Source organism: Pocillopora damicornis, chromosome 12, assembly GCF_964200805.1.
Source record: "Pocillopora damicornis chromosome 12, jaPocDami1.2, whole genome shotgun sequence".
Taxonomy (NCBI): domain Eukaryota; kingdom Metazoa; phylum Cnidaria; class Anthozoa; order Scleractinia; family Pocilloporidae; genus Pocillopora; species Pocillopora damicornis.
Window position 1 is genome coordinate 5,986,998 of NC_142681.1, and position 18,022 is coordinate 6,005,019.

Here is an 18,022-nt window from a genome sequence, read left to right on the forward strand (position 1 = left end):
TGATTAACTAATAATCCCCTTATTGATATTTCAAGTTTAACTCTCCTCACTTGTCTGCTTGATATTGTGTTGGTATTATAAGGAGAAATTCTGTCTCAGTCACTCATGGGAGCTAAATAGTTATGAAATAAGTCATGGTCGCTGATTTTTCCTTTCACAAAGAAAAAATTTGGATAGGCCCTTATACCCAAAGGGCTGAGGATTTGAACAAACCAGTCTTCATTGGTTCATATGCCCTAGGAGGTTGGCCTCTGAAGGAGGGTGGGATTTTGAAGCTTTGAATTGACTGACGTATTACTAGGTAACTGGTTTGTTATGAAAAAACACAAAGACTCTAGAGAGGCCTTTAATAATCTTTTATTACTTTAGCTGGCATTCTGTGCTACTTGTGTTTTCCCTGGTTCTTCGGGATGGCAATAAATATAGTAAAATATCTAACAGGAAATACATATTGAGAGTACACAAAAAATGTAAAAATAGTCCGCTTTAGTGAAATTATAATACTCTGTTCTACATAAATTCTGTGATTAAGTTATAAATACACAACAAGATGCCTTTTCATTACTAACAGCAATAAGCTTTTGACTCATGAACAATGACGTAATTAGGAATATTTGTTCTGAAAAATAAAGTCAAATAAACATGTATATTACATGGTAATAGCACAACCCATTTAAAATTAAAGTCATAAAATAAACAATGGTGTGCATGTGCATCTTTTGATTTGCTTAAAATCCAAATACTAACAATAAGTCCTTGTGATCCTAATGAAGTAGGATTTTCAATAGATGGTGCAGCTAATACAAAACTTGAAAATTTTTAAAGAGCTTAATGTAGTGGAAAGAACCCTCCAGGGCTGATATTCAGGGTGGCAGACGAAGGAAACCTTCTGGCTGTCACATCAATTAATGCCGGCTAATTGAATTATAATCAAAGATACAAATGCATGTGTCCCAACCTCCCTAAAAGCGCAGGCCATGCTGGCTTCCAAAGCATAATTCACTTCAGCCACCGAAATAGTCAGACTGTACATGCCTTACATTTCTTAAAGACAACCCCGGATACTTGCCTTTCCTGTTTCTCATAAAAACTTTCCTAGTTTCACAAATTGCTAAATATATTTACTGCCCTCCAATAAAAAATAAAGCAACACTCTTTTAAACAACATAATAAAATTTGAATATTCATTTATATTAATATCTATGTGATACAGTGTACATGCACATTCCTTGTGACAAGTTTAATTAAAATTTATTTTTACTTAATTAAATAACTAATCAATTAAGATTAAATGCTGTGTTTTGAATTAACTTAAAACTGTATCTTATGCAAACCTCTAAGTTGACTACATGTCCAGTTTCCCCAATCAAATCTTAGATGAATAACAACTATGTGATTAGCAAGGGTTTCAATGACTTTTCCCATAAGCAGGCTGTGCTGTTAGGAGAAACCCAAACATAACAGTTAGCTCACAGGCTAAACAAACAGCGGTGACAGGTCGCACAGGCAGCAGTAGACTGCTGGTAACTGCCTTTTATCAAAACCCCTGGATCAGTGCAGGTACACTAGCAGATTTAGTACTTAATCATAACATTTTCCTATTTTACCATATGGCAATATAACTACTAGTTCTTTTGGATACACTAAAACAAATTCATTTAATCATGACTTCCTTAACCCTTTAACTCCCAAGATCTCATTGGTAATTCTCCTTACTGTCTTCCATACAGTTCTTGTGATGTTAGTTGGGAGAATTTAGTATAAGATCAACTTATACTCCCCTAATTGATATTGTTCTTTATTCTCATCACTCGTCTACTTGATATTGTATTGATATTGTATGGAGAAATTCTGTCTTGGTCACTCATGGGAATTAAAGGGTTAACTAAACTTAACATTTACAATACTGGAGCAAAGAAGGGAACAAAAATTTGCACAGAAAAACAACGAAAAAAAACAATTTTCCCTCCTTTATAAATCTTTCATCACCAATTCTTGAATCTTCTTAAATAATTTCAATAAAATATAAAGCAGCACTAATGCTGTTTTTTTTTTTTTTTTTTTTTCAATTATCAAGAAAAAGCTGGAAATAAGACATGTATCCTTCTCACTAAGAACCATTTCCCTCCCAAGCTCTAAAGATCAATTCTCCTCACTAACTGCCACACATTTCTTATAATTACAGATCTGAGAATTTGGTGAGAAATAATATGATATCCCTCATCACCTTTCTGCTTCAAAATATATGGATATTGTAGGGAGAAAGTAATACTTGATCAATCCTGGGAGTGAGATGGCTGATGACTCTTGATTTTGTTAATTTGTTATTGCAAAATGACCAAAAGATTTCTCAAAATTTATAATTGCTATTTTCATACTTTGAGGATAATAACTTAATATATATATAATCAAAATGAAATCTCTAAAATTGGTTAAAAAGCGTAAGACTGGCTCAATAAATGTCTGGTAGATATCTAATGCATTAAAAATAATCTTTTAACAGCACTTGGAGAAAAATATTGAATACAACAATATATCTTTATGATCGTGACTTTGGTATGCTGATATTTTCACTGTTGTCACTTCTTTGATACCTACCATTAATTTCTGAGGTATTATTCTGTGAGAAAACGTTATCGTGAGATCTTCCACTGTCCTCAGTGGCATCATTTTGTGAAAAGATTCTGTCGTCTTCCTTAATTCCATGTCTGGTCACCATATGTTTCTTTAAGTTATGACCAATAATAAACTTGCTTCCACATAACTGGCACTGAAATGGCCGTTCTCCTGTGTGGCATCGAACATGAGCCTTAAGCACATTGGAACGAGCAAAGGTTTTTCCACAGTAGACACACTTAAAAGGCTTGACCTTTTGGTGAATCGCTAGATGCTGGTTTAGATTTCCACTTAAGTTGAAGCCCCAGCCGCAGATTTTACAGATGTAGGGTCGGTCTCCAGTGTGGGAACGTTTGTGACGAAGCACAGAGTTTGCAGAGTCAAACTGCTTATGGCAGATATCACAGCTGTACTCCTTCATATCCAGGTAAGGTCCACCCTGGGGGTGTGTTGCAGCACTCTCTGTGTGGTCCTCCTGATCAGGAGAAGCACCCACAACATCAACAACTCTTGGCAGAGATGGACCTGAATGAACTGGTGCTGAAAGGCCATCTTGAGAACTTGTTGGCAAGACTTGTTGGCTAAGGGCATAATTCTGCACAGAAGGACCCATGGTGCTGTTTTCTCTTTCAGGGCTACTACCCAAATGTGGTTGACTTCTCTCCTCAGAAGTATTTGGCTCTGGTGAGTGGCCATTTGACATGGAAAGAACTTCACTGGGTTCTGTCTTAACTTGGATTGTGTTTGGTAAGACTACTATTGCTGTTTTTGGAAGAAAGGTTTGTGCCTCATGAATATCTAAGTGAGAACCTTGTTGACTGTTTCTATGTGAGCTCAGCCCTCGGCCACCATGGTTTTGAAGAGGACTGTTCTCTGAACTAACAAAGTTTGAGTCCGAGTCATTCTCTCCACCACTAGTTTCCCTTGAGTCACTGTGGATGTCAATAACAGCTGGATGGTCATCACTAATGGCAGGACTTGACCCATTTGTAGAAGAGCTTTCAAGATTTGGAAAATTGGCAAAGCCTGCTGAATCTTCTGCTGAAAATGCTGTTACAGTATCACTGCTATAGATGTCTCTATGATGGTTTTCTGTTTCCATCTCTTCCCCTGTTCCTTGCAAGGAAGGTCGATAGTTTCCATTTTCGGTGCTGTCACACAGTCCTGGGGAATCAACAGCTTCAGGATGACTTGCAGACTCATTTGCAACTGCATCAAAACCCTCCCTGTTTTTCTCGGACAGTAAATTTGTAGAATAAATAACTTCTCCATGCATGGCCTTCCCATGAAGGACAGGATTAGGACTTGATGTTGGAGACACTTTGCGTTGGAAAACCGATTTTCTAGCTGTCTTCTTGCGACGTGAAACTGAAAGAATGCTTGAGCGAGTGGGGAAATAGGTACCATCTCTTCTTGCCAAAAGCAAAGAGCTTCTATTGTTTTCTCTGTGATTTGCAGAATTTCTAGTGTCAGATTCAGGTGAGATTGCAAGAGTTAAAGGTGTTACAAGGCTAGCAGGTTGCCCAGGCTGTGTTATGACTGATGATGTTCCTTGAGGGGGATTGAATGGCAGATTTAACGAGTGTGGTAACCTTGCCATAGTGGAACTGTTCCCCTCAGAAAACTGTCTAGTATTTGCGTCTTCCTTGGAAACTGGTTGCACAGGATTTCCTGGTTCTGGATAAAAAACATGAACAATTTCTTTTTAAAACAAAGCTGTTAATCCAAATTAAATCTTGGCCATAGAAAGTTGAGTTTGAATCCCCTCAACAGAAACTTAATGTATCACAGGTCTCCAGTACTGTATGTTTTGGACAACTGTGTTATGATAAGAAGCTTAACTTTTTGGTCTGTTACAGAGTCAAACACAGAATTTGCTAGCTTCTTTACTCTTTAACTCCCATGATCCAATTGTTAATTCCCCCCTCTTGATGCTACACATTTCCTGGTAAATATGTAACAAGGATTAAGAGTTAGATCAAGATAACAACTTCTACAAGATAAGTTTCAGTATTCTCAGCATCTGTTTGCTGGATAATGACTAGATACTCTAGGGAGAAGTTACATGTTGTACACCTCAGTGAGTTAACCCTTTACACCCTAACATCAGTATGCATATACTCCATACTGTTTTCTATACATTTCCTAAGGTGTTGACAAGGAGAATTTGTTCATCAATCAAGTGGATATTTAGTTGGTGATCATTTCCTTTATTCTCATGACCTTACTGTGTGATGCAGGGGTTATACTGTTGGGAGAAATTAGATGTTAGTCACTCTCAGCAGTTAAAGGGTTGAATGGTCCAAACAGATTTTACTGTAATTTTGCTTTTGAGAAGGAAAATTACTTGGAATTTGTATTTTTTTGCAAAAATATTTGTTATCATTTCTGTTCAATCAAGCACATTTAACCTTGCTTCAACATTCTATTCACCCACAAGCCTGCCAAAATATTTAATTTTGGCACAGTAATTAAGTTGAGATGATAGACAATGGAGAAGTCTATAATGACCATGCAGAACGCAAAAAGAATATAAAATATAATCATCTACACAGTAAGGGGTCATTTTCTCTCAAGAATTAAATGTTGCATGCTCTCCTGCAAATGGAATCTAAACAAAGATGTTCAATTTCAGCATGATTGACACTTTGTAGTTATCAAATGTTTTTCTTGGTGTTTTCAAATGCATACACAATTACATAAGTGCATTCATGCAGATGTCCATGATAATATTTAATTTTGCACAGTAATTGTGCTGAGGAGATAGGAAGGTGTTCGATTTTAACATGATTGACACTATGTGGTTACTAAGTATTTTGGCATTTTCAAATGCAAACGCAATAACCAAATTCAAAATTTCCTGAAGAAAAATTTGTCAAGACTTTTTTGCATTTAGTCACCACTCAATTTAAATGTTGTAATTGTACATGCATTTGAAAATACCCAAATTTTTTACATGTAGTCACCACAAAGTGCCAATAATGTTTAAATCAAATACATTCCTTCAGGTGCTTTTTGTTGAAAAGCATAAGTTTATATGCAAAATATAATTGTTGAGAGAAAAATTGATGATCTTGTGCTGTATTATCGTTTACATTCAATTTTTGTCAAACTTGTGTGTACTGCTCTTAATGTTGCTCTTTTTCAGTTCCAATTTGTGTCACTCAAATTTGTCTTATCTTTGTCCACAACCAGCTTAAATGATCTAACTAGAAAAACTAAACTAAAACTAAATGTTTGAGTACATTTACCATGAGTGATTATTTCATATTTTGCTTCTTCCAGAGGAGATTGATCTAATGTTAATACACAGGGCAGTGGATCATTTGTATCAGGCTTCAGTGCAATCACTGTTCCTTTATTGCTGGGATCTGCTTGGTAAAGCAGTTTAATGACACTCAAGGTTGTTCCACGTTCAACTCTAAGGATTGGTTGGCCATTCTTGAAAAGTAAAACCTACAAGCAAAAGAAATATTGTTTCAAATAAGCACAAGTTGTGCTTTGTAAAGATCTTAAATTGTTACTCACAATAATTCTATCATCTGTGATGTCATTTTACCAAATCTGGTTGAAAAAAAACACAGAGTATTGGATTGTTATTCAAAACAGTGTCCCAGGTAAGTGGTTTACAACAGAGAACACACAGACAGAGAAACAGGGATTACAGTAAGTTTTAAAGTACACAGCAAAAACTATAAAGTAGGCAGAAGCTCTATCTTTAGTCTTATGTTATTAGTTTCAAAGAAAAAAGGCAGTAATTTTGCTGGATTTTGTTGAAACTCTTTATAATGGTAGAAACCACTGGAATGAAAGGGAAAATGATTTAAACATAGTTCTTTCAATAAAATGGGTAGTTCAGAATAGCAAGTGGATAGTTTAAAGGCCTAGAGAGCCCTTGTTCTTAAAGAGATGCAGGCTTCTTTAGAAAATTCCCTGAAAATCTTGACTCTTGCAGTTGCATTTTCCAGCATTTTGAGGTTTATTCTGACTGATGTTCCTTTGTTGTTCCACAAAGTCAACTAATTTGAAGAGAATTGTGTGAAAGTTAAGAGTACAATTACATTTGTGTTTGGGCTTCAAGCAGTTGGTCAATATGGCATAAACACATAGATCCACCCACCCCTTGCCATCTATTTAAAATTCTAAAAACTAGTTCTCAGCATGCCGATAAGATTTTAACTAGTGAAATGTTGGCAATTCACTGATTTTCACTCTGGATTACACCACTCGCATGTACCGCAATTGAACAGATTGAGGCGTAGGTTGCATGACATATGAGTGCAAGTTCTGCTCACTGAATATATTTTGCACCACAATGTGCAAAATATTTTCTTAGTCAAACCATCATAAACAGTCATTTCATATTTCACATCAACATTTTTTTGGCAGAAAAATAGGACAAAATGGTGCATACCACTAGTCAAAACAAAATCCCACAGTTTGCAGACAATCGTGCTTCAACGCATGCAATTCAAATTTGGTAAACATCATTTTCCATTGGGAATACTAACTAAAAAAAAAAAAGGTGAACTACATTGTATATCTCATCATAATCACCAAAATTAACTTCATCATCAAAGTAAGCATGTCTAATCTATTCTATTGTGACAGGTAATTATCCCTCTACTTTTGCGACAAAGAGCTTAGATCCACCCTAGATAAGAAATAAGCTACGAATGTCTTTGATTTTTGAAACAGCCCAAAAAAACAACATGATGATGTAATGACTAAAGTATAATATATCAGAACAACCTTCTGTACATCATTTGATGTTGAATTCAACAATTAACAACACTTTAGAGGGCACACCTGTAAACTTTTCCAATAGAAACCCTGACAATACGTATAAATTCAATCAATACAAAAGTTCCAGAAATGAAAAATCAACGGCGGTTCAGAGTACACGTTTTAGCTCACAGGGTGAGACTGTATTTTAACCCAACCTAAATCACAATACCTGTGAAAAATATAGACTTATCATGAAAACTTAAATACGATTCAGTATTTTTAACACCAGTGACGTAGGATACGTTCATCAAAGCTCTCAGTATATATAAGAACTACATATTACGTTTACGAACAACATTTACATGCCCAAAACCTCATTGTCATACCATTAGTATGTTCATTGGTTTCCATTTATCAAAAAATCACTTGAGCAAAAATGGAAATAGGAATCAAGTAAGGTTCCATTTTCTTTGAACATTTCCCTTTCGTATTCTATACTTAAAACTCCTTTTTCGAAATGTTTGAGTAAAGTGAATATCTATAAATGAAACATCACCAAACCACGCGCTCAAAACTGCAAAATTCTAGAGTGAATGATCTTCAGCAAATTTTCAAAACTCTAGTAAATTACAATAACATTCGATCATCAAACGAAAAAAAAATTCCCTTCATCTTAAGCAATTTCGTCTACAAAAAACAAGCCCCTACTTCCGAGAAAGAATTCAATAAAAAATGCGAACACGTTAAAATCGTTGACAATTGATTCACACATTCTTGTCAGTGAATGAAAACGTGACTCCTGTCACAACTCGAAAACTTAAATTCCATTTCCTTTCAATCAAAATCTCTTATCGTTGGTAAAGTCGTTTCTCTCTTTCTTCTTGTAACAAAATGGAAAAAAGTTTGTATTATTTACCTCATTTTGCCGGACTTGAATACGTGATAACTCGGACGCCATATTAGAATAAAAACTGAACAAAACATTTCCCAGAGATCTTTATTTTCTCGGTCTTCATGAATGACGTGACAAAATTTTTTCTCGGTGGAGGAGAGGTGTGCAACACGCATCGGCCTAAAAATGTCACGTAACTGTCCAAAGTACAATTTTTTTTTCTATACTATAAGATTTTCTTAATATTTCGATAGTTTGGAAGTGATTATTTTATGTAATGCGGGTGCTTTAGGGTGAAATAAAAGGTAACCAGACTTATTTTCCCTAGGCCACCCCAGTCAGTACAAGAAGACGACCTTCACCGGCGCTAATTATCAAAACCGAATTTTCGAGCACGCCGGAAAAACCATGTCGTTCTTTACCGAAGCAGAACACAAGTTTTTATCTATCCCTGAGGATATCAGAATTGAAACGAAATCATTCTTAGATGCAGCAAGTGAAGTAGTTCCCTTTTTCGGTAAGCACCTTTCATTCTAAGATAAAATTCGCTATAGACATATTCGAATGTACAGCTCATGCAATGAAAATTTACATCATGTTTAGACTACCGCGTAATTACCAATGCTTACGTGTCAAATCATGTGCCATGATTTCACTTTGATTTCAAGAACTGATTTATTCGAGAGTTCATCTGTGTAAAATCATTAAGGTCAGTTTGGCGCGTTCGTCATTTCGAAATTTAATTTAGTATTTTTGTGGGATCTAAAAAACAACTCTGACCTGCTGTTTAGAGCGCTGGCAGACGCTTCTGCTGTGAAACTTCAGCTTATTTTTCCCACAGCTATTTTAAATTCTTAAATTATTCATGCATGATCTGGATGAATAACACTGCAGATCAATTTGAAAAACGCTGGAAAGGAAATAAAACGATATTGAATCGTGAAAATTTATGTTGATTTGAAAACAATGGCCAAATGCATTTTTGAATTATGCCGTTAGACTGACACTTGCAATAATTACTAATCAGTTATCAGCCGCAAATTCGCGATTTCAGCGTCGGCTAAGTATTGATATGCTCAGAGAAATATTAGTCACCGTCAGAATAGAGAAAGATTGGAAGCAATCAGAAGAAAGTATTGAGGGCTAAGGAAAATTTTAATGTGCCACATTGCACAGCTCTATTGCAGTGCACAAAAATGTTAGGTTTTTCTTTTGAATTGCCTGCCACAAGTTTTACAACAGCAGTTTATATGGGTGCACTATTTGGATGATATGAAACTAGATAATTACTGGAGATAGGAATGTGAATTTGCTAGTCTGCAAAGGAGTATTGTGTGGCATCTTGTCTTGGCAATAATGCAGTTTAGCAAAATCATGCAATCCTTATGTCATCAATTGCAATATGGAAGTGAACATGATCTACAAATGAACAACATGTAATTAGTTTGGCTACAGAAAGTGATATTTAGGCTCTTTTAGGATAGCTAGTCCTATGATATTTTAGGGTGGTTAACAATTTGATGATCGGAATGTGATTTATCAGTTTGCCAAAGAGGTGTGGTTGACTGTCTCAGCATGTGAACAATGCATTTTTCCATGTCTTGCATTTTAATTGCACAATCCACTTCATCATATCAATCACATTAAGGACGCCCCCATGATCTTCGAGGGAGAGGTTTGGAAAGGGGAAGTGGGATGGAAGTGATTTTATATGCAAGTAGTGAGATATTTTAAGGAAGAAACATTGAAGGTAAAAAAATAGATGACCAGACTTGGAAACTTGGAAAATTCTGTGGTTGGGTTATTATATTTCTGGCAAATATGAATTTTTGTAGGACTAACTTTCTAATTATGCATTTCGAAATGATATTATTGCTTTCAAAATTCCATCATTTATGGCAGAATTTTTCATCCACATAGGAAAGTTGGGTGCTAATTGAGTGATCCTATAAGAATGGATATTAATTGATTTAGCCAAAAGTAGTGCTAATTGTTGCAGAACAAGGATGCGTGCTGTAGTATTGAGTGTGATTCGTACGGTTGTGGGCATTTTTTATTGTTGTTCATTTGACAAGCTAGTGAGGTAGTACAGTCAAAACTTTAATTATCAGGACCTTGATTTTCCGGATTTTATGATTATCTGAACTTTTCGCTTATTCTGACTTGCTTCTCTGGTCATTTATATTGATATTTTTTATTATCTAGACTCTTGATTATCCTGTCTATTAAGCCCAGTTCCCGTGAGTTCGGATAATCAAGGTTTGACTGTATTGAGCACGTGACTGTGCTGCTAGTGCTGTGAAGTGTTGTAGTAATACCTTAATTTTCAGGACCTTGATTATCTGGATTTTACGATTATCTGAATTTTTCTGTTATTGGACTAGCTTCTCTGGTCATTTGGATTCATATGGACTCTTGATTATCCTACCTATTAAACACAGTCCCCATGAGTTTGGATAATCAAGGTTTGACTGTACAAAGCACGTGACTGTCAAATTTTGGTCATCTGACCTTTTGACTCAAACAATAAATAATACCATGATGTTGTAACACAATCTCAATAGCAAATGGTGATTCAACACGGAAAAATGAATTTCTTTCCGGAAGTATGCCACCTTTTTGTTCAAAAGGGGAGTTTTTCAAGCTTGTTGTCTATACAACTGTCATTAATAAGTCTCATATGAACATGTATGTAAATCTGTGCCTATTTTTGTTATATTATTTGAATCTGTTGTCTCTTAGCAATCGCATGATTGCACCAAACTAATACCTTCCTGACTTTCAAGTTTGATGCTCAAGGCATCGCGAAGTGACGACATTCATTCGCATCCATGATTTCCAAACTAAACTTTAAAAAAAAAAAAAAAGACTAAATATAGTCAGAAAATGTTTGAAAAAGCTTATCTGCCTTTTTTCCAGGATACACTGATATTTAATCCTTATAATGCCACTTTAAAGGAAATGCTATAACTTCCTGATTTATCCACCCTTTTCTAAAATAGTTGTTTCTTAAGCTTTTTATATCCAGGGTTATATTACAGTGTATCATTACCTGTACATTGTACAGGTATCCTGCCTCTAAGGTGTATATGTAATGCTTCAAAAACATGTGGAAAACCAGAAGGTTATGTAAATATGCCCCACATGCCTTGATACAGTGCTATCAGATATTCTTTGATGTTTTATCTTAGGATATATTTAACTCTTGATGCTGTAAGTAACAGCTCTAGGAAAATGGTTCAAAAGGTAGAAACACTACCTGCCACATATATTATAAATATTCAGTAGAAACACTCATCCATTATGTTATTTAATGACTCTTAGAGTTTGAATGAAAAAAAAAGGACTTTCCTGTGAGAAAAAGAAACAAACAGGTGTTAAAAAAAACATACCACATGTTCTTTTTTTGAAGTAAATGTTTAACAGAGGCATTGAGAAACTTATCTAAGTGAGATACTAGATGTTATTATTAGTAAAAGTTTGGAGGTGTTTCTTGTTCCCCTTAAAATGTGAATTGTTTTGCCCAGAGGCCTGGATTTCTTTGCTGTATTTTTTCTCTTTATAGAGATCAAAAGCATTTTTCTGAATGTATAGTAACGGCTTTGAAGAAATGAGCAAGTACCATGTCTCTGGCTTTAGTAGGACTTGAGTCATATCTCTGAATCCTTTCACTCTTTTATGAGTGGTCAGGAAGTTTTTCCTCCTTATAATATCAAGACATTAGCAAGCTGATAGATGATAAACATAAGGAAAAATGGTCATGAGAGGATCTGAGATTTTGGGAGTGAATACATTAACAAATGTTCTCCATGAGGGATGGATACTCTTGCTGAAAATGTTTCCTTTATTGGATAAATTTTAATTGGGGCTATGTGACATAATAGTCAACTAACCACAATCATCTTTGAAGCAAGGGAAATGGCAGGTGTACATGTGCAGTTTTCTCCTTATCAGGTGGTAACCAGTGAAATTTACTACCTGAAATACTTCCTCTCAATGCCTAAAATCACCTGTAATTCTCAGAAATTCAACTGGTTAAAAGGATTGCTCCACTGATTTTAAATTTTATTTGACTTGTTGAGCTTAAATTAAGGAGAAAAGTGTATATGAAAAATAAAAACAATTGTTTTCTTTTTAGATGTGTTAGGGCCAACAGCATTTGCTCCAGTCAAATCAGACATCAATGGTAACATAAAAGTAAGGCCTTTTCAAAGTTATGCTTTTTGTTATCTTGTGATGTTTTTATCTTATGATAGAGTATAACCTCTACTGAAACAGTAAGTCAGACTATAGACTCTATACTGTCCACTTCAGCATTCTTATCACTTGTTATTTTTTCTTCAAATGATTAACATTTCCTAGATTAGGAACCATGAAGTGTACTTTTAAGATAAGTTTCTTTTTAAAATTTATTTTGATACTCTATAGCAGTGTAGCTGAGTCTCTCTGGCTTTCAAAAGCTGTGAAAAAACCTCCTTTGTATTGATCCACTGGGTGGTTTTTTGGCAGAAAACAGGAAGTTTGTTTTTGGAGCAGTTTGGCTTGTACCCCCCAGAGTTTATTCTCATTTCCATAGCAATGACCCCTCAAACCCCAAGAGTGACCAGCAACTATTTCTCCTTACAGTAACACTGCTGAATTATTGATTTAGATCATGAGAATAAAGGAAATGATCACCAACAGAAGAAGCATTGATTATTAATTAAAACAAATTCTCCTTGTCATTACTGAATGAAATGTATGAATAAGAGTAGAGAGAATATAGATAGTGTTGTCAGGGTCCAAAGGGTTAAATGATTAGGGTTGTGGCTACTCTCCCTGAATGTGGGATCTTAGTCCATCACAGGGTACCTCCCAGTATTTGATTGAGTCTCCCTGATAGCTCCCTGGAGCTGATTTATACTCTTGGATAGGGAGAGAGACACTGTGAGGGTAAGATGTCTTGATAAGAACACAACAGGATTAACAGGGCATTGCTTGACTTTGGACTTCATAATTCAGAGTCCACCAAGTCCAACTTTTGTTAGCAGAGAAGTTTCAGACTGGAAGCGTAAAAGCTTATCTTAAATTTCTTTAAATTTCAAACCAGTGAATGCATTTCACCTTAATTTGAATTTCAAGCCTTGTTTTTCAGGTATTTTTTTTTTTATAGAAAGTACTAATGTATCCCTCATTACGTTTCCTTCCAGAAACTAAGAGAAAAGTTCACCAAAGACCTAGAAAAGTTTAAAACTTTACAAGACATCGTAGAAAGTGAAATGGCAGAAAATTCTACCAAAGCGAAGAACTCAGCTACAGATGCTTTGTTATGGTTGAAAAGGTTTGTCTTGTTGAAAGGTTTTCAATTTCAAAACTATCTGTGCAACACATCAGGGAGATATGAAGTATCTTATTATTGTAAGTTCAGTGTTTTCGTGTGCTAAGTCATTCTTAATCATTTGTAAGTATTGAGAAAGAAGTCTGGAAATTCTGGGAAGAAGCCTGAAGATTTTCCTAGCAACATAAATTTCCTGATGGCTGGGTGAAACACTCTAAACGGAACTGAATCTCACTTTGATTGCACTGTTTAAAATGTTTTATGGAGACAGAGAATTTTCATCTTCAAGGCAAGCCCTTTGACAACTTCTCTTTTGCTGAGGCCATTTGATTTGATTCAAGGTTAAACTACAAATCTGGAAAATGAAAATAATGATTTCAAAAAAGTATACATGCTAACTCTCTTCCTTTCAGCATGACTGTTATAACTGCCGATGAAAAACTTACAATTCGCACCATGCCATGGTTGCCTACCAGTTTCTCATATGTAACAAAGAAGTGTCTGCTTCTGCAGCCTTGACGAACAGATTTTCTTCAGATACGCGATGTGAAATAGGCGTAAACGGGTCTTAGAAAAGAAAAGTCACCATAAAGTTGCACACTTTCATAGATTTATCTTGTTAAGCTATTTCACCATTTTGTAGTCATTATTCATAGTTATGCAAGATACATGTGCTTGTCAGCATAGAAAGTAAATAACATTATTATGAATGATGCCATTTCATCATGAAATTCGGAACATTGTGGTAGTTACTTCTCCTTAACATGTTTTTCTACAGGGCTCTCCGATTTATCATAGTCTTTCTGAGAGAGGTTCTGACTGGTGAGGAAGATCTTGTGAAATGCGCCAAAAAGGCATATGAGAATTCTCTGAAGAGATTTCATGGGTGGATGGTTCAGGGAGTTTTCTCAGTAAGTTACATTGGTAAAAACATGATTTTTTGACATTATGGCCATACAGAAGGTCACCTTTTTTTAGATACCTAAAAATAGTTTCAATGGCAGCTTCCTCCACAAATAAGGCAGAAAGGTTGCATGCTAAAACAAGCTTTCAAATTATGTAATACAGTGTACTATGGATGCCACAGTATTTGAAAGAGATTAGATTTCCACATGTTGTTTAAGGTTTGGAATCAGGATTTTGTGATTGGGCTTTACGTCTTACCTTGGAGATGATGTTGAGGATACGTGTTAATATTTTGTTTAAGCAGTGTCTCTTAATCTTGAGGTGCTAGGTTCAAGACCTTCATCTTTCATCCCGCCTCAACGTTATCCATCACTGCTCTTGAACATGTTTATCCACGTGTAGATCCCTGATTCCTCACAACTTCCCAACTTGAACACCAACAAGCTCATAGAAAGTTGTGAAGATCCTCAGTTGTGAAGTATTCACTTGAAAACATGATTTTACTCATTGCATGGGACAACAACAACAAGAAGAAAGCTTCAAGCACAAACAGTGTTGATGTTTAGCTGTAGGCACTCCCATTGAAGATCTTTCTAGAGCTATCCTAGACTACCCCTGTGAGTTTGATTGGGACTTGTAAACCAGAATTTGTAGCCTAGCTTGGTGGCTTTTCACTCCCCAACCTCATGGCATTTCTCTAAGCACTGATCACCACTTTTCTGAGTGTACACAACAAAGGCCTTTCTCTCTGTAAATTTACATTTTGCCTTGAAGAAATGTTTGTGGTTAGACACTGTGCATTCCAAATTGATGACGTAGGGCCATGGAGCTCAGGAGATCTTCTCTGATTGGTTAGAACTGTGTGGAAATGATCAAAACATGTTGTAACTAATAGGATGCAGTAAACGGCCCATTCTCTGAACAGCTAAGTGAGGGGTGTGAAATTTCACAGGTCAAACCTCAGACAGCACCCTAGTTGGGTAGGGATTGAACAGGAAGAGATTGACGTCAACTCAGTAAGCTCACTGTGTCACACCAATGTGGCTCCAAGCTTGAAATTTATGCAGATTCTCATCCAAAATGACTCAAATCTCTGTTGAGTCCAAATCTTTAACACTGCAACTGGGAAGAATTGGAAATAGTTACAGTATATTTTTCTTGGAATAATTAAGTACAGTCTTTGAAGTGATAAGTGTGCTGGATCCATGTCTCGTATCACTAAGCCTTGTGTGTTTGCACTTAAGAGAGATGCCACTTGGTTTGTAATCTGCATCATAAAGTGCTTGTTTATCTCACATTCTTGACTCTCTGTTCTTGGTTGATATGCGTTGTGCAGTGCCTGTCTGTCCAAGCAATAATTGGAGTATCCTCAATTTAGCTCACTAAGAGGAGTGATACAAAATTGAAATACTGTGAAGGTATAATGATATGCAGGTGTATGATGCTTTGTGATGTCCCTGATACTGTTCACCTGTTGATAAAGTTTTAAAAATTTAATCATTTATTTCACTAACATTTATTTAACTGAAAGAAAAAAAGGAATGAAAGTCTGTTTTGTCACTGTTTTGAAGTCCAAGTCATGTTTTCATGAGATCTTGATACAGTGTAGTATTTGACTGTTAGAATGACTGTCTAATTTTAGATGGTAGTAAATCTGACACTTTAAAAGATCAGACGTTTTCCTGCTTAGTTGAGCAACTTCCTATCCTATTTCCTATTTATATATTAAATTATAAGAGGACAATGTATCTTTTTTTTCTTTTCTACCTGTAGCTTGCCTTGAAGGCTGTGCCTTACCGTAAAGACTTCATTGACAAACTTGGTCGTAATAAAGTAGACGAAGATACTGTGTTGAGGGAAATGAGAGAGTTTGTTGATCTCTTGGAGGCAAATTTAGAAGTTGTGGAACAATTTTATCAAAAAAATAATTTGGAAACCTCTCAGGTGCAATAATAAGTGCAGAATGTAAGGTAAATATGGACTGGTTAATTTGAATTTGAACTACTCAGGGATTTTGGAACATGGCTGTGGGATAGGAGGTATGAACCAGTCGGGTCTAAAGGCTTCAATTTAAGATAATCAATAGACATCTAGTTTTCTTCATAAGAATAAATGAGTTGTCATGACGTAACTGAATCTTTTCTAGTTCTTTTCGACACAAGCTTTCCTGACACTGATGATAAATATCGATGTTTAAATAAAACATTTGGCTTTGTTGGAGATAGAAAGCAGTTGTATTGCTCAAAACAAACTGAACTTTGTGTGAATAGGTGTCCCTATTATGTTAGAATAGAACTTTTGAGATTTCTGTTAGCCAACTGTTTAGTGCAATGACTGTATTTTTGTATTTAATTAATATTTCAACTTCTCTTTCTTATTTAAAACTGGCCAGTGATTATCTATTTTGGTGAAGGGGGAAATTCAGTGGGGACTTGGATGTTAATAAGGCAGTATTTGATAAGGATGGTGGTGGGGCAATGTTATTGTTCAAATAATGAAAATTATTGTAAGAGCACTTAAAATGTGCTCTTTGAATTAAGATAAACAAAAGGGTATTTATGTCTGAATTGGTCAAAATAAACAATGTTAATGGGACAGTTTTAAGCTTGAATTGAAGTACAAGTCTTTGTTAACAAACCTTTGTAGCAAAACTGTGATGTGTATGTAAGGTTTAAAGTGTAATCTTTGACGTGATGGATCCTTTTCTTCAGTTTAGAAGAGGAAACAAATATCTTGACTAAAATGTTATTCAAAAGTTGCACTATACTGGTACTTCATTTAACGAGGTATGAGTGATGTGAAACAGCAGTTGTGAGCAAGTAATCAGACACATGTAAGAGAGAGAGAATTAACTCTCTTCTCTGTATTTTCGCTCTCTCTCATTCATTTTGATTGTCTTATATCAGAGTTGCTACATGGAAAGCTGAATCATGATATTCAGCAAAGGAAGAGTATAAATTGCATATAGAGATATTGATGTTTTTCATATACGAGTGAAGGCAATATTTAATGTATTGACTCACTGTTCTGATGCCAATATCGCCATGTATTAACATTTTCAATAATGGGAAAAGCCATGCAAAAACTGATTCAATTGACAACATATTTTAAATAGTGATGATTGAACTAAAGAGACTGCAGTTCATAAGAATGAAATAGCAGGTCATGGGTGCTGGAAGCATAAAGGGTGGTTGGGGTTCTTGTTCCTTCCCTGGAAGGATATTGTTATTTAGATCTCTACAAGATTCCATTTCCAGCAGTTGAGATTATGAACAAATGCAAGCAATGCATGAACTGAATGCAGTCCATAACATCACTATACCCTCAAAATTGTGGACTCATGATAGGAGTGTGCCCTGAAGGTAAAGGTAAAACACTAATGTTGAAAAATTCTCTTATACCATCAGGAGAACAGTAAAGGGTCATACTAAAAAAGACCAGTAAAGCAGGGACAATGTTTCTTTCATTTGTTAGAGGAAAATTATGAAAAATGAGAGACTGGAAGGGAGGAAAATTGTAAGGGTGTAAATAATCACCAAAAGAAGAATGTTTTGGCGAAAATA

At 35.5% G+C, this 18,022-nt stretch overlaps 2 protein-coding genes across 4 annotated transcripts; one reads left to right on the plus strand and one right to left on the minus strand.

Annotated features, from left to right (window-relative positions):
* Positions 1 to 341: 341 nt before the first annotated feature.
* Positions 342 to 15,243, minus strand: LOC113670601 (uncharacterized). 3 transcript variants are annotated; one of them, XM_089189776.1, is made up of 3 exons: positions 14,718 to 15,243; positions 5,868 to 6,072; positions 342 to 4,293 (listed from the first exon to the last, which is right to left on the minus strand). In XM_089189776.1, exon 3 carries the CDS (start codon positions 4,214 to 4,216, stop codon positions 2,540 to 2,542), a length of 1,677 nt encoding a protein of 558 aa, XP_089045902.1. In that variant the 5' UTR covers positions 4,217 to 4,293; positions 5,868 to 6,072; positions 14,718 to 15,243; the 3' UTR covers positions 342 to 2,539. The 3 variants fall into 3 exon arrangements, with proteins under 3 accessions (XP_089045902.1, XP_027042564.2, XP_089045903.1); XM_027186763.2 differs by lacking the exon at positions 14,718 to 15,243 and adding an exon at positions 8,261 to 8,380; XM_089189777.1 differs by lacking the exon at positions 14,718 to 15,243 and adding an exon at positions 7,031 to 7,047.
* LOC113670603 (glycolipid transfer protein) lies at positions 8,359 to 17,054 on the plus strand. The gene is made up of 6 exons (XM_027186766.2): positions 8,359 to 8,397; positions 8,565 to 8,753; positions 12,375 to 12,433; positions 13,426 to 13,556; positions 14,332 to 14,464; positions 16,233 to 17,054. The coding sequence occupies exons 2-6, from the start codon at positions 8,645 to 8,647 to the stop codon at positions 16,410 to 16,412; spliced, it is 612 nt and encodes a 203-aa protein (XP_027042567.2). The 5' UTR covers positions 8,359 to 8,397; positions 8,565 to 8,644; the 3' UTR covers positions 16,413 to 17,054.
* The last annotated feature ends 968 nt before the right edge of the window (positions 17,055 to 18,022 follow it).